This window comes from Rhizoctonia solani, chromosome 10, assembly GCF_016906535.1.
Source record: "Rhizoctonia solani chromosome 10, complete sequence".
In the NCBI taxonomy this organism is placed as follows: domain Eukaryota; kingdom Fungi; phylum Basidiomycota; class Agaricomycetes; order Cantharellales; family Ceratobasidiaceae; genus Rhizoctonia; species Rhizoctonia solani.
Genome location: NC_057379.1, coordinates 2,020,159 through 2,033,270, shown reverse-complemented (window position 1 = coordinate 2,033,270; position 13,112 = coordinate 2,020,159). Strand labels below are relative to the sequence as shown.

The 13,112-nt window shown below is 43.1% G+C and overlaps 4 protein-coding genes across 4 annotated transcripts; 2 read left to right on the top strand and 2 right to left on the bottom strand.

The window, feature by feature from the left end:
* Nucleotides 1-6,915: 6,915 nt before the first annotated feature.
* RhiXN_08779 (Retrotransposable element Tf2 protein) lies at nt 6,916-7,218 on the bottom strand (the record flags this gene model as incomplete). The annotated part of the gene is made up of 1 exon (XM_043328595.1): nt 6,916-7,218. The coding sequence occupies one exon, from the start codon at nt 7,216-7,218 to the stop codon at nt 6,916-6,918; it is 303 nt and encodes a 100-aa protein (XP_043183980.1).
* Nucleotides 7,219-9,016: 1,798 nt separating this feature from the next.
* RhiXN_08778 (Retrotransposable element Tf2 protein) lies at nt 9,017-9,775 on the bottom strand (the record flags this gene model as incomplete). The annotated part of the gene is made up of 1 exon (XM_043328594.1): nt 9,017-9,775. One exon carries the CDS (start codon nt 9,773-9,775, stop codon nt 9,017-9,019), a length of 759 nt encoding a protein of 252 aa, XP_043183979.1.
* A 50-nt stretch (nt 9,776-9,825) lies between these two features.
* Nucleotides 9,826-10,500, top strand: RhiXN_08777 (uncharacterized protein; the record flags this gene model as incomplete). Its single annotated transcript, XM_043328593.1, has 3 exons — nt 9,826-9,887; nt 9,946-9,960; nt 10,020-10,500. 3 exons carry the CDS (start codon nt 9,826-9,828, stop codon nt 10,498-10,500), a joined length of 558 nt encoding a protein of 185 aa, XP_043183978.1.
* A 35-nt stretch (nt 10,501-10,535) lies between these two features.
* Nucleotides 10,536-13,093, top strand: RhiXN_08776 (Retrotransposable element Tf2 protein; the record flags this gene model as incomplete). Its single annotated transcript, XM_043328592.1, has 3 exons — nt 10,536-11,731; nt 11,854-12,548; nt 12,618-13,093. 3 exons carry the CDS (start codon nt 10,536-10,538, stop codon nt 13,091-13,093), a joined length of 2,367 nt encoding a protein of 788 aa, XP_043183977.1.
* Between the last annotated feature and the right edge of the window lie 19 nt (nt 13,094-13,112).

Genomic DNA, 13,112 nt, shown 5'->3' with positions numbered 1-13,112 from the left:
GTTATGTTAGTATAGGGGAAAGTATGGGATGTAGGATAGGGGTAAATGTTAAGAAATGTTATAAGGGGTGTGTACTCATAGGGGATAATGGTAGTCAGGGGTGGTACAGGTAGTGTACAGGAGGATAGGGGATAATGTTAGTGGAGGGGTAGTTAGGAGGGATAAGGGATATGCTAGCAGGAGATAGGGGATAATGTTAGTGAGGGGGGGGGATGTTAGTGGGGGATAGGGGGGATATGTTATGAGGGATAGGGGAAAATGTTAGTGAGGGGGGGGTATGTTAGCAGGGGGATAGGGGGAATGTTAGTGAGATGGTATGTTAGTGAGGGATAGGGGGGATAGGGGGTAATGTTGGTGAGAGGGGTATGTTAGGGGGGAATAAGGAGTATGCTAGGGGGGATAGGGGATAATGCTAGTGAGAGGGGGATGTTAGGGGGATGGGGGTATGCTAGGGCAACAGGGGGTAATGTCAGTGAGGTGGTATGTTAGTGGGGGAATAGGGGCAATGTTAGTGAGGGTGTTGTGTGCCAACTGTAAGGTTGTGTACACACTGGTGATGGGCACTTGAGGCCGTACTAAACACAGTGAACTCTACTCTAAGGCTATACTACTGAATCTAAGTTGCTTAAGGCAACAACTAACTAACTACTGGCAATGCAAAGTGCCCTTAGGGCTGGGAGGTGTGGTGAGTCTGATAGAGGGAGTAAGCAATGTACTACTAGGGTCCTAGCTACTTGGCTAGGCTTCTGAGACCTGTCTGTGATGAAAGACAAGGTAAAATTGCCTTGGGGTCTCCAAGTGATTTCCCTGCTGTATATATAGACAATGATCCTAATCACATGTGGTCTGTGCATGTGTGAATAGAAGCCTACATGTGAAAAGAGAAGCATGCTGTGGGCTGTGCAGAAGCATGGATTTCTCCTGGTTGTCCTTGGCATGGCATCTTGGCATAATAAGCACCAAAATCACATTATTGAAAAAGGTAAGATATCAGGTTTGTAAAAAAAGTAAAAATAAGAGAAAAATTGTCCAAATCCAATGGTGTTGTACACCACTGTAAGGTGGGTACACACTAGTGGGTTGGGCGCTTAAGGCTGTATCTAATACACTGCAAATGCTGACTAATCTGCTAACTAGGCTATCTTCTGCTACTAACTGCTTAAGGTGGCAACTACTGTACTACCTACAATGACAAAGGGGCTGAAGGCCTGGAGGTGTGGTGAGTGAAGTAAAGGGGTAGGTTGGTAATACTACTGGGGCTGGCTACTTAGCTGGCTGATGATGGCCTCCTCAATGAATATGAGACAAGGTAAAATCAACTTGGGATCTCCAAGCAATTTTCCTGCTGTATTTATAACAAGGGCACTATTTACAAAGTGGTCTGTGCAAAAGGAAGAGTATGTTTGAAAAGAGAAGAGTGCTGCAGGCTGCACAGAAGCGTGGATTCTTCCTAAGTGCCCTTGGCACGGCATCTTGGCAATATGCCGAGATCACGTGATTGAAAAACAAAAGATATTGAGTCCGTAAAAAATACTAAAAATAATAGAAAAATTGTCTGAATCCAGTGGTATAAGTTAGGGGGTTGTAACAAATGGTATAGCTCATGAGGGTGTAACACAGGGGGAGTATGTTAGGGGGGATTGGGAGGTATGCTATGGGGGATAGGTACAATGGTAGTGGGGGGGTATGTTAGTAGGGGGATAGGGGGCATAAGGGGGACATGCTAGGGGAATAACAGGTAATGTTAGTAAGGGGTGGTATGTTGTTAGGGGGTATAGGCAGCATGATAGCTGGGATTGGGGATAATGTTAGTGACCAGGTACATTGGTGGGTGATAGGGCAGATAGAGGATTCTGCTGGGGGAGTACAAGATAATGTTTAGTGAGGAGGGGTACATCATCAGGGGATTGGAGGGATTGGGATCATTATAGGGGACAGGGATAATGTTAGTGAGCAGCAACGTGGTATGGCATAGAGATCAATGTGAATGAAGGCAGGGATAGTAGGAGACAGACTGATATATTAGGGGGATAGGGGATGTGTAGTGACTAACTTGGTTTAAAGGCAATGGGTGGGGTTGCAGAGAGGCCAGAAAAGGGAATTATGATATGACTAATCATCCAAAAATAGAAATCATCTTCAGAACGTGGGGCTATGATTTCTTCATATGGGATATTATATGAATCAAGTCATGTGACTTGTACCATATAAGAAGATCATGGCCTCACATTCTGGACATAATTTCCATTCATGGATGAGTCATTGTATCATAGTTCCCTTTTGTGGCATATTTGCAACCCCACCATTGCCTCAACACCAAGTTAGAAGATGCTAGCCTCACAAGATTCATGCTACCTGCTGTTGTTGTTAGACTACATTAACCCATTGTCAGAGCCAACAACTACCAGAGGGAAAAACCTAAGAAGCTATTGCCTAATATAGGACTTATCAGCTAGTAGGGCCTAACAGAGCTCAGAGGCAATGCCAGGAAAGGGGTAGGACAAGACCTGATACAGTAAGATGCACTGTGCTATAAAGATAGCAGGGCTAAAGATATGTCATGCCCTAGAGGCGTGACCACCTTAAAATCCACTAAGTCGAAGAAATAGTGAATATATGCGCTATTTTTATGAAGATTTATGGATATATGCACCTTTATGCTATTTAGGCGCTGAGCGCTTATTATGTAATCTCATCACATGACCTTTAGTCATGTGATCTTGTTTTCTTATCTCTGGTCATGTGACCTTATCTTTGTTATTGTGTTTGTCACTGTATATACTATTCCCTCTGATTGTTGAATATATAAGGAGGGTTCTGAGAGCCTTAAGCCTCAGAACTCAACCTCTTATCCCTTCCACACCTACTACCCTAAGACATACACCTAAGAGTATTGCCTGAGAGCATACCAGTCCCTGTCAAAGGTCCCTTGCCAAGCTGTCTTAACAGCATAGTGCACTCTTACTATATTTGGTCTTGTCCACCCCTTTATCTGGCAGTTGCCTTGAGCTCTGTTAGATCCTACTAGCCCATACTTAAGTCCCTCTGGGCTGTTAGCTAGTTAGGTTTACCCTGTGGTAGTTGTTGGCTCTGACAAGATATTGACAGTGACTGGTATGCTCTCAGGCAATACTCTTAATTGTATGTCTTAGGGTAGGTAGTGGTGGAAGGGGATAAGAGGTTGAGTTCTGAGGCCTAAGGCTCTCAGAACCCCCTTATATACACAGGTGTGCAAATGAAATGCAACATGTGACTGCATTTCATGAATGTGAATGCAATGCAAGAACAATGAGGATTTACATATGGATGTATTAGTACAAGATGTAGATATAATTAATTAGAGCATAGATACAAAATATGGTGGTGATCCAATGAGGCTACATGAAGGTATGCCTTGAGGTATGCTGCTGGGTGTTGCATTTGATTTGCAAATCCAAACCAACTATCCCCAGCTCTTGTAGGTTTTGCCAATTTTAACCATTTCTTGGCCAAATTCAATCAGACAAAAAATGCAAAGGTACTCCTATACACTAAAGAAGCTTATATGTAGGCTTACAGTGCATATGAATGAGTTTCTGGTGCTCTATGGCTACCCAGTAAACATTAACTCTTCTCCCCCTCTCCCCCTGGATTACTCTAGATGTGGGAACTATTGGGAGTCAAGAGTCAGTAATTAAGTACATGGTACTATTTAGAGTATATTATTGCACTTTTTTGATGCATGGCTCAGGGAAAGGCAGAGATATTCATGACATTCATTGAAACTGAATGACCTGCCCAAAGGTGAGAGGCCTGTAATAGCAGTAAAAATGCAAAAGAGAGCAAGCAATTGTAGCCAGAACATCAACAGAGTGTTAGAGATATACCATGTCAAAACTGAGACCAAGCCCATAAAAACTGATGGTGTGAGAGACCATGCAATGGAAAACTCTCATGAATGGTTGGAATTTCATAGTAAAATTGACCATTCATGAGAGTTTTCCATTGCATGGTCTCTCACACCATCAGTTTTTATGGGCTTGGTCTCAGTTTTGACATGGTATATCTCTAACACTCTGTTGATGTTCTGGCTACAATTGCTTGCTCTCTTTTGCATTTTTACTGCTATTACAGGCCTCTCACCTTTGGGCAGGTCATTCAGTTTCAATGAATGTCATGAATATCTCTGCCTTTCCCTGAGCCATGCATCAAAAAAGTGCAATAATACTCTAAATAGTACCATGTACTTAATTACTGACTCTTGACTCCCAATAGTTCCCACATCTAGAGTAATCCAGGGGGAGAGGGGGAGAAGAGTTAATGTTTACTGGGTAGCCATAGAGCACCAGAAACTCATTCATATGCACTGTAAGCCTACATATAAGCTTCTTTAGTGTATAGGAGTACCTTTGCATTTTTTGTCTGATTGAATTTGGCCAAGAAATGGTTAAAATTGGCAAAACCTACAAGAGCTGGGGATAGTTGGTTTGGATTTGCAAATCAAATGCAACACCCAGCAGCATACCTCAAGGCATACCTTCATGTAGCCTCATTGGATCACCACCATATTTTGTATCTATGCTCTAATTAATTATATCTACATCTTGTACTAATACATCCATATGTAAATCCTCATTGTTCTTGCATTGCATTCACATTCATGAAATGCAGTCACATGTTGCATTTCATTTGCACACCTGTGTATTCACAAGGGAAGGGAATAGTAAATACGTGAACAAACATAAAACAAAGATAAGGTTACATGACCAAAGATAAGAAAGATATGATCACATGACCTTTAGATATGTGATTGGATTACATAATAAGCGTGCAGCACCTGAATAGCATAAAGATGCAGATAACCATAAACCTCCATGAAAACAGCACACACACTCACCACCCCCTTGACTTAGTGGACTCTAGGGTGGTCATGCCTCCAGGGCATGACACCCATGTTGCTATATAAAAATTGTCCTGACCAGACAGAAGTAGGCTAGGCTAGCAATTGGCAGAATATCAGATGTTATTGGGGGATAAGGGGGTATGCTAGGAGGAAACAGAGCAATGTTATTGTAAGGGCATATGCTAGGGGGCATAGGGGGGTATGTTAGGGGATAGGGGATAATGTTAGGGAGGGGGGTATGTTAGACATGCTAGGGGTAGGGTCTAGATGTCTGGTACAGAACATGTCATAACCCATATCTGGAGGGGTTATTACCATATATATCCACTGTCAAAGATATATAGTATATATGATGCACAGTGATATATTAATAATAGTTGCTGGGGGATGTTGCACTCCCCCTGCCCCCCTAGCTGCAGACCAATGTTAAGGGAGCCTGTGGGCAAGGTCTGAATATTATATTATTATAGAAGAGATTATGTCATCCCCCCCCCACCTCAACTCTGTAGTAGTTTAGTATAGTATTTGTTGTAGACACAATTATACCAAGGACATTTATTCTGATTTTCTCAATTTTAAACAAAGTCAAATGGACAACTTTTTTCAATCACATGACATCAGCGCTTATATCATACACTAAGCGCCAAGCCACATCCCCTTCTGCGCTTATTCAGCAAACACATAGCCACCTCCACCTATGATGTCATCATGACATATCAGTGACACGTATGCATGAGCAAGGCCAACTGCAGAGCAGGGTTCTTATTGAATTCAGCATTGGATATAATGTATTTGTAATTAGCTAGCAGATAGAGTATATAAGGAGGCCAACCAACCATGGTAACACCCAGGTCAATTACCTCTTGTTGCATCCCAAATACTGTACAAGGCCTTAGGCCAGTAAATACTTAGTTACGCGCCTTAAGCGTTGTTCTTGCTGTACTTAGGTAGTTCACCAACACCTTATAGCATCTTGTCACCATAGTTAGTTAGCTTGTTGTCATAGGTAGTGTCACAACTAAGCTTGGACCTATGATACAAGTGGGTTTAAAGTCTGTGGCCCTATCACCAATGGTGTTGTACTCCAACTATAAGGTTGGGTACACACTGGTGGGCGGGTGCTTTAAGGCCATACTAAACAGTGCAAACTCCTAACTAAGGCTATCCTACTGACTATACTACTGTATCTACAACACTTAGGATGTCCTACTTCTATCTACTGTTGGCAATGGGGGCCTTAGGCCTGGGAGGTGTGGTGAGCAGATATAAGGGGTGCGTGAGTATACCACTGAGGGCCAGCTACTTAGCTGGCTGGATACCTTCTCTAATGGGCAAGAGACAAGGTAAAATTGACTTGGGGTCTCCAAGCAATTTTCCTGCTATATATATCATAAGGGCACTATCTACATGGTCTGTGTGCATGAGAAAAGGAAGTGTACATGTGAAATAAGAAGCATGCTGCAGGCTGCATGGAAGTGTGGATTTCTCCTAAGCGCTCTTGGCACAGCATCTTGGCATAATAAGCGCCAAGGTCACGTGATTGAAAAACAAAAGATACAGAGTTTGTAAAAAATAGTAGAAATATCAGAAAAATTGTCCAATTCCAGTGGTGTAAGAAAGGAGGTTGTAACAAATGGACTATGAAGCAATCAAGAGGGGCAACAAAGGCCCAGGGGATATGGATGGGTAGAGGGTGATGAGGCCTGGGTTAAGGGTTTGTAGTAAAGTGCACTATTGGTCAACAAGCAACCTGGGCAAAGGGATAAGGTAAAAGCTTAGGATGAATTGACAAAGAGGTCAAGTCTTGCTGTTCTAGTGGCAACTTGACCTGGTTTATATACATAAGGTGAGCCACATCAAAGACAACAGTACCAAATAATGAGTCATTTACAATTTCACATCATATATCAAGTATGTCACATGATCTTGATAAGTCATAAATATATACCAAAAAAGGAAACTGTCTCAGAAAAAAGATAGAAAATAGTAAAAATTCATGTCATGCCAATGAAGGTCATGACATGACCCCCTCTTCAAGCTCCAACTGCGTTGGGGTGTTCTTTATGGAAATCTTCCATAGCCTCTTTGGCATTAGCCATGTTATTTACTGGTTCCCATGAATTGCTTCCCTTGTCATATCCTTTCCATTTGACAAGATACCAGAGTTTCCTTGCCTTGCTGCATCCCTTCCATTTGCTATCCAAGATTCTTTCTACTTTGTACTCCTCCTCACCTTCTTCTGTGATGATAGGTGCAGGTTGTGGAGGATCTTGTCCATGAGGGTCAGGGTGGAATTTTGTAAGGAGGTTTATATGGAAAACTGGATGTATGCACATGGTATGGGGCAGTTGTAGTTTGTATGCATGCAATCCAATTTTATCAATTACCAAGTAGGGGCCTAGCTTTTTATGGCTAAGTTTGATGGATGGTCTATTGGTAGATATGTTCTGATGGCTTAACTAGACCTTATCCCCTACTTGAATTTCCTCTTCTTCCCTGTGCCTTTGATCATAGAAGTATTTCATCCTTTCTTGTGACAAGGATAAGGCTGCTTTGACTTTGTCATACCCTTTTTCCAAGAACTCAGCATGTTTGTCTGTGTTGGGAACCCCTTCCTCTGTTTTCTGACCCACAGAGAATTGCAGATTAAAGCCATAGCATATTTGGAATGGTGATTTGCTTGTAGATGTTTGTTTTAGATTAGTAAGGGCAAATTCCACTATGGGTAGTAATGAGACCCAGTCCAATTGACAATGATTCCCAAACATGCAAATAAAGACTTCAGCCTCTTGTTGAATTTGTTCTGTCTGTCCATCTGTTTGGGGATGGTAGGCTGTAGAGAATGTGGGTTTGATGTCCAGCCTTTTATACAGATGTCTGATGAATTTGGCATTGAAGTTAGGGCCTCTATTGGAGACTGCGCTTTTGGGTAATTCATGCAATTTCCATATGTATGTTGTCCTAGACGTCCTTAAGGGGCGTTGAGGCAGCAGGCGCTTGTGGCCATATCTAACTAACTAGGAACTGCGTAAGGCAGTGATGGAGCTACCTACAACAACTAACTACCTAAGTACAGTGACCAGGGCCTTACAGGCAATGGCAAACTATGTATCTATGGTGAGCAAGTTGCTTAAGGCAACAAGTACAGGTGTGGACTAAGTAGTTACTGGCCTAAGGCCTTGTACAGTTAGGGGATTCAACAAGAGGTAATTGACCTGGGTGTTACCATGGTTGGTTAGCCTCCTTATATATTACAGGACAGAGCTAATTACAAATACACTATACACAATACCGTATCAAATAAGAACCCTGCTCCACAGTTGGCCTTACTCATGCATACGTGTCACTGACATGGCATGATGATGTCATAGGTGGAGGTGGCTAGGTATGCTGATTAAGTGCGGATGGGGACGTGGCTTGGCGCTTTGCATATGATATAAGCGCCAAAGTCACATGATTAGAAATGTTGTCCAGTTAACTTTGTTTAAATTTGAGAAAATTGGAATAAATTCCGTGGTATTGATTGTGTCTACAACATATGTCATGAAAAGGTTGGCTATATAGATGGCAGATGCTGTGGATTGTGTAGGAATGAAGTGAACCATTTTTGAAAACCTGTCAATGACTGTAAAAATGGTGTCAAAACCTTCTGAAACTGGTAGTCCAATTATCATATCATAGGCTATATCTTCCCAGGGACGTTCAGAGTGTCATGACCCATGCCTTTGCTGGCATGTCTCCTGACCAAGCCACCTACTAATAGGATATGCCACAGTCTATAGAAGGCCGCATATACCCGCATATATGCAGTCAGAACTGTCATTACTCTAAGCGCTTGTGACTTAGAGACTGACAGTCCACCAGGGTCACATGACCTCCCCCCCTCCAGTCCTTTATCAAATACTATACTAAACTACTACAGATTTGAGGTGGGGGGGATGACATAATCTCTTCTCTAATAATATAATATTCAGACCTTGCCTGCAGGCTCCCTTAACATTGGCCTGCAGCTAGGGGGGCAGGGGGAGTGCAACATCCCCCAGCAACTTACATTATTAAAATATCACTGTGCATCACATATACTATATATCTTTGACAGTGGATATATATGGTAATAACCTTTCCAGATATGGGTTATGACACAGAGATTTGCAATGGTTTTAACAGGCCCACAGGTACTTGGTTGGTGGGTTTTGATTGTATACAAGTTTTGCAGTGGCTAACATAGGAATTGACAAACTTTGTCATGGATGGCCAATAATAGCTTCTTGCAACAAGCTCTAATGTCCTTGCTTGTCCTGGATGTCCTGCAGCTGCCAAGTTGTGCCTAGATTCCAAAATAAGGTCCCTGATGGTCTCATCTTTGGGTACAAATATTTTCTTTTGGAACCATAGTAAGCCTTCCTTCAATTCCCAATCTATGACCTTTTCCTTGTTCTGGAGTTTGTACAAAATTTCCTTGAGACAAATGTCCTTGTAGATTGCTTCACCAATGAGATTGTTAATTTCCTGATCTGGAGTGATAGATGCAATAAAAAGTTCTGGTTTCAGGAGAACTTGGTTCTCTACCCCCCCATCAAGGGTTACCAAATCATAGTGTCTTGAAAGGATATCTGCTTTTTTGTTCTGTGCCATGGGTCTATAGATGATTTGGAAATTGTAGTCTACTAGGAAGTTTGCCCATTGGATTTGACATTTATTCAAGGATTGTGACATTGAAAAATACTCCAAGTTTTTATGATCTGTCAAAACTTGGACTGGCATTTTGGATCCCTCCAATAAATGGTGCCATTCCTTAACTGCCCTGATGACTGCAAGTAGTTCCTTGTCAAAAATGTCATAGTTCTTCTTGGCCAGAGATAAGGATTTTGATAAGTATGCTACAGGGGCCATTTTCCCTTTGGAGTTAAATTGGGATAGTATAGCTCTGGTGGCATAATCTGATGCTTTGCACTCTACATAGAATTCATTTGTGGTATCTGGTTGCAACAGAAGAGGTGCCAATGTAAGACATTTCTTCAGGCTGCCAAAGGACTGTTGTCCCTCTGACTCTCATTCCCAAGGATTGCCCTCCTTGAGTAAATTATACAGAGGTTGTGCTGTGTTGCCAAAATTGGGGATAAATTGCGGCTGCCAGGAAAATAGCCGTGCTGACTCAGACAACCACCACGTCTGAGTACGTCACCAAGTTCTGCAACCTTATAGTGGAACTTGATTGGAACAAGGAGGCGTACATTACCCAACTCACGCGTGGCCTTCATTGGAAGGTCAAGGAACTCCTGTCCACCAAGGACAATATTCCCAACAAATTGGAGGCCATCTTTGCTGCCTCCATTAAAATTGACAATACTCATTGGGAAAACAAGGAGAACCGCCCAAAGAAGGCACCTGCCAAGTCCCTGGCCACTGTGGCCACCTCCACCACCACTACCAGGGTCTGCCTATTGGAAGACCCTAACTACGTCACCCTGGAGGAAAGGGACTGTCACCGTGCATTGGGTCTTTGCGTGAAATGTGGTCAGAGGGGGCACGGAATCAAACAGTGTCCAAATGGATGGAGGGCCACAATCAAGGAGGTGGCCAAAGTAGCCAAGGATTCCGAGTTGGGAAAAGATTGAAGTCAAGGACTGCTGCCAAGCCCCCAACTCAAAAAATGGACAGTTTAGATAATTGTGTAGAATTTGTATCTCTTGGACTGGATTCAAATAAAAAGCCGTTATTATACATCAATCTATACATCCAAAATTCCCTGGCAGAACCCCTTAGAACCCTCATAGATTCAGGAGCCACTTCCACCTTCATCTCCCCCTCTATTGTTGAAAAACTAAAAATCCCAAAAACCCAACTCAAAAATCCACAAGTTGTGAGAATGTTAGACAGTACCATATCCCAGACTGGTTGCATTTGGCACCAGGTCCACCTCATGGTCTTGGCCAATGGCCATCCCCACACTGTCCCTTTCCTTGTTTGTCCCATAGGCAACACCCCAGCAATTCTAGGCATGACCTGGTTAATGGCAGAAGCTCCTCTCATTGACTGGCAACAGGGACTTGTCACATTCCCTGAGCAGGTACAAATTGCCTTGGAAGAAGAAGCCAACCCAGACCCCTTAGCAGATCTTCCGGCCCAATATCACAAATTTGCCAAAGTCTTTGGGGAAGAGGAATTCAAAGTGCTCCCACCTCATAGGGAATACAATATTGCAATTGACCTCACTCCTGACGCAAAACTCTCCCCTGGCCCAATTTATGGCATGACCAACGCAGAATCTAAGGTGCTTAAACAGCACATTGACCAAGAGTTGGAAACAGGCAAGATCTGCCCTAGTACCTCCTTGGCAGGTGCACCGGTTATGTTTGTCAAAAAGGCAGGTTCCCTTAGGCTGGTTGTGGATTACCAGAAGCTCAATGATGTAACCCACAAGAACGTATACCCACTCCCAAGGCAGGACAACCTCATGGCTAAATTAAGGCATGCAAAGATATTCACTAAGCTTGACTTACAATGGGGTTACAACAACGTCCAAATCAAGGAAGGGGATGAATGGAAAACAGTGTTCCATACCAAATATGGGTTGTTTGAGTATCTGGTCATGCCTTTTGGTCTCACAAACGCTCCTGCGGCATTCCAGCATTTCATGAACAACCTGTTTAGGGATCTCATCAATGTCACAGTGGTAATTTATTTGGACAACATTCTCATCTTCTCAGAGGACCCTGCAAAACATCCAAAACACATTAGAGAAGTCCTATCATGCTTGATGAAAAATCAGCTGTTCTGCAAATTGTCAAAGTGCCACTTTCATGTCACAACGGTTGACTACCTTGGGATTGTCATCTCCCCTGCTGGGTTCTCTATGGATCAAAAAAAATAGAAGCTGTTACCACATGGCCCACACCCCAAACGGTTAAACAAGTCCAAGCCTTCTTGGGTTTTGTCAACTACTTGTGTTGATTCATCCCCAATTTCAGTTCAGTAGCTTGTCCCCTCTATAATCTCACAAGGAAGGAAACCCCATGGTCTTGGGGCAGTCAGGAAGAAGAAGCTTTCCAAGAATTGAACTCCTTAATTACCAAGAGCCCAGTTCTCATCCACTTGAATCCAGACCTACCTTACTACCTTGAAACAGACGCATCAGGGGTAGCAATGGGTGCTATCTTGAGTCAACAGGGAGAAGATAATTGCTTACATCCAGTGGCTTACATGTCAAAATCCTTCTTGGGGGCTGAGACTAACTACAACACCCATGACAAGGAACTACTGGCTATCATCAAAGCATTAGAGGAATGGCGCATCTTCCTGGAAGCAACTGACAAGCCAATCCAAGTCTTTACAGACCACAGGAACTTGGAATCTTGGATGCAAGCTCAGACATTCAATCAAAGACATGCACGTTGGTGGATCTTCCTGAGTGATTTCAACTTTGAAATTCACTATCACCCAGGGAAGCAATTGGGGAAGCCCAGCACACTATCCAGACAATTGGACTACAAGGATGATCCCCAGGGACCAGAGATCATGCTTCCATCAGAAGTTTTTGCAAATACATTGGAAGAAGAACTTGAGATTGTCACAGAAATCTGCAACAGGCTGAGAGAAGACCCCTCCCTTGAACCAATTATCCAATTCCTAACAGAAGATGCTGACAATGCTCCACCGTCAATTTGTAAGGCTTACCAAGATTAAAACTGGGAAGAAGATCTACTGTGGTATTGGGGAAAACTTGTTGTACCAGACTCTGAGCCCCTGAAGGAGCGGTTACTAAGGGAATTCCACAACTCACCTCTGGTGGGACACCCAGGTCAGCAACAAATGCTGGAACTACTCAGTAGAAGCTACTGGTGGCCAGGGATGAAATTCTTGGCCAAGGAATGGGTTGAGTGCTGCCCCATGTGCCAAGCCAACCGTTGCCCCCATGGACCTGTCATAGCCTTGAAACCCTTGGAAGTCCCACCATTCCCATTCCATACCATCTTGTACAACTTTATCACTGGGTTCCCCAAGTCTCAGGGTCATGATGCCATCCTTGTAGTCATAGATTCCTTCTCAAAGTTTGGCCACTTCATCCCCACTTCAAAGAAGGTCACAGCAAAGGGCCTGGCAGACTTGTTTGTCACACACATCTGGAAACTCCATGGGCTACCAGTCAAAACAGTATCAGACCAAGGAACAACATTTACTGGGAAATTCTTGAGGGCTCTCTACCAATGACTGGGTATCAAACCTGCAT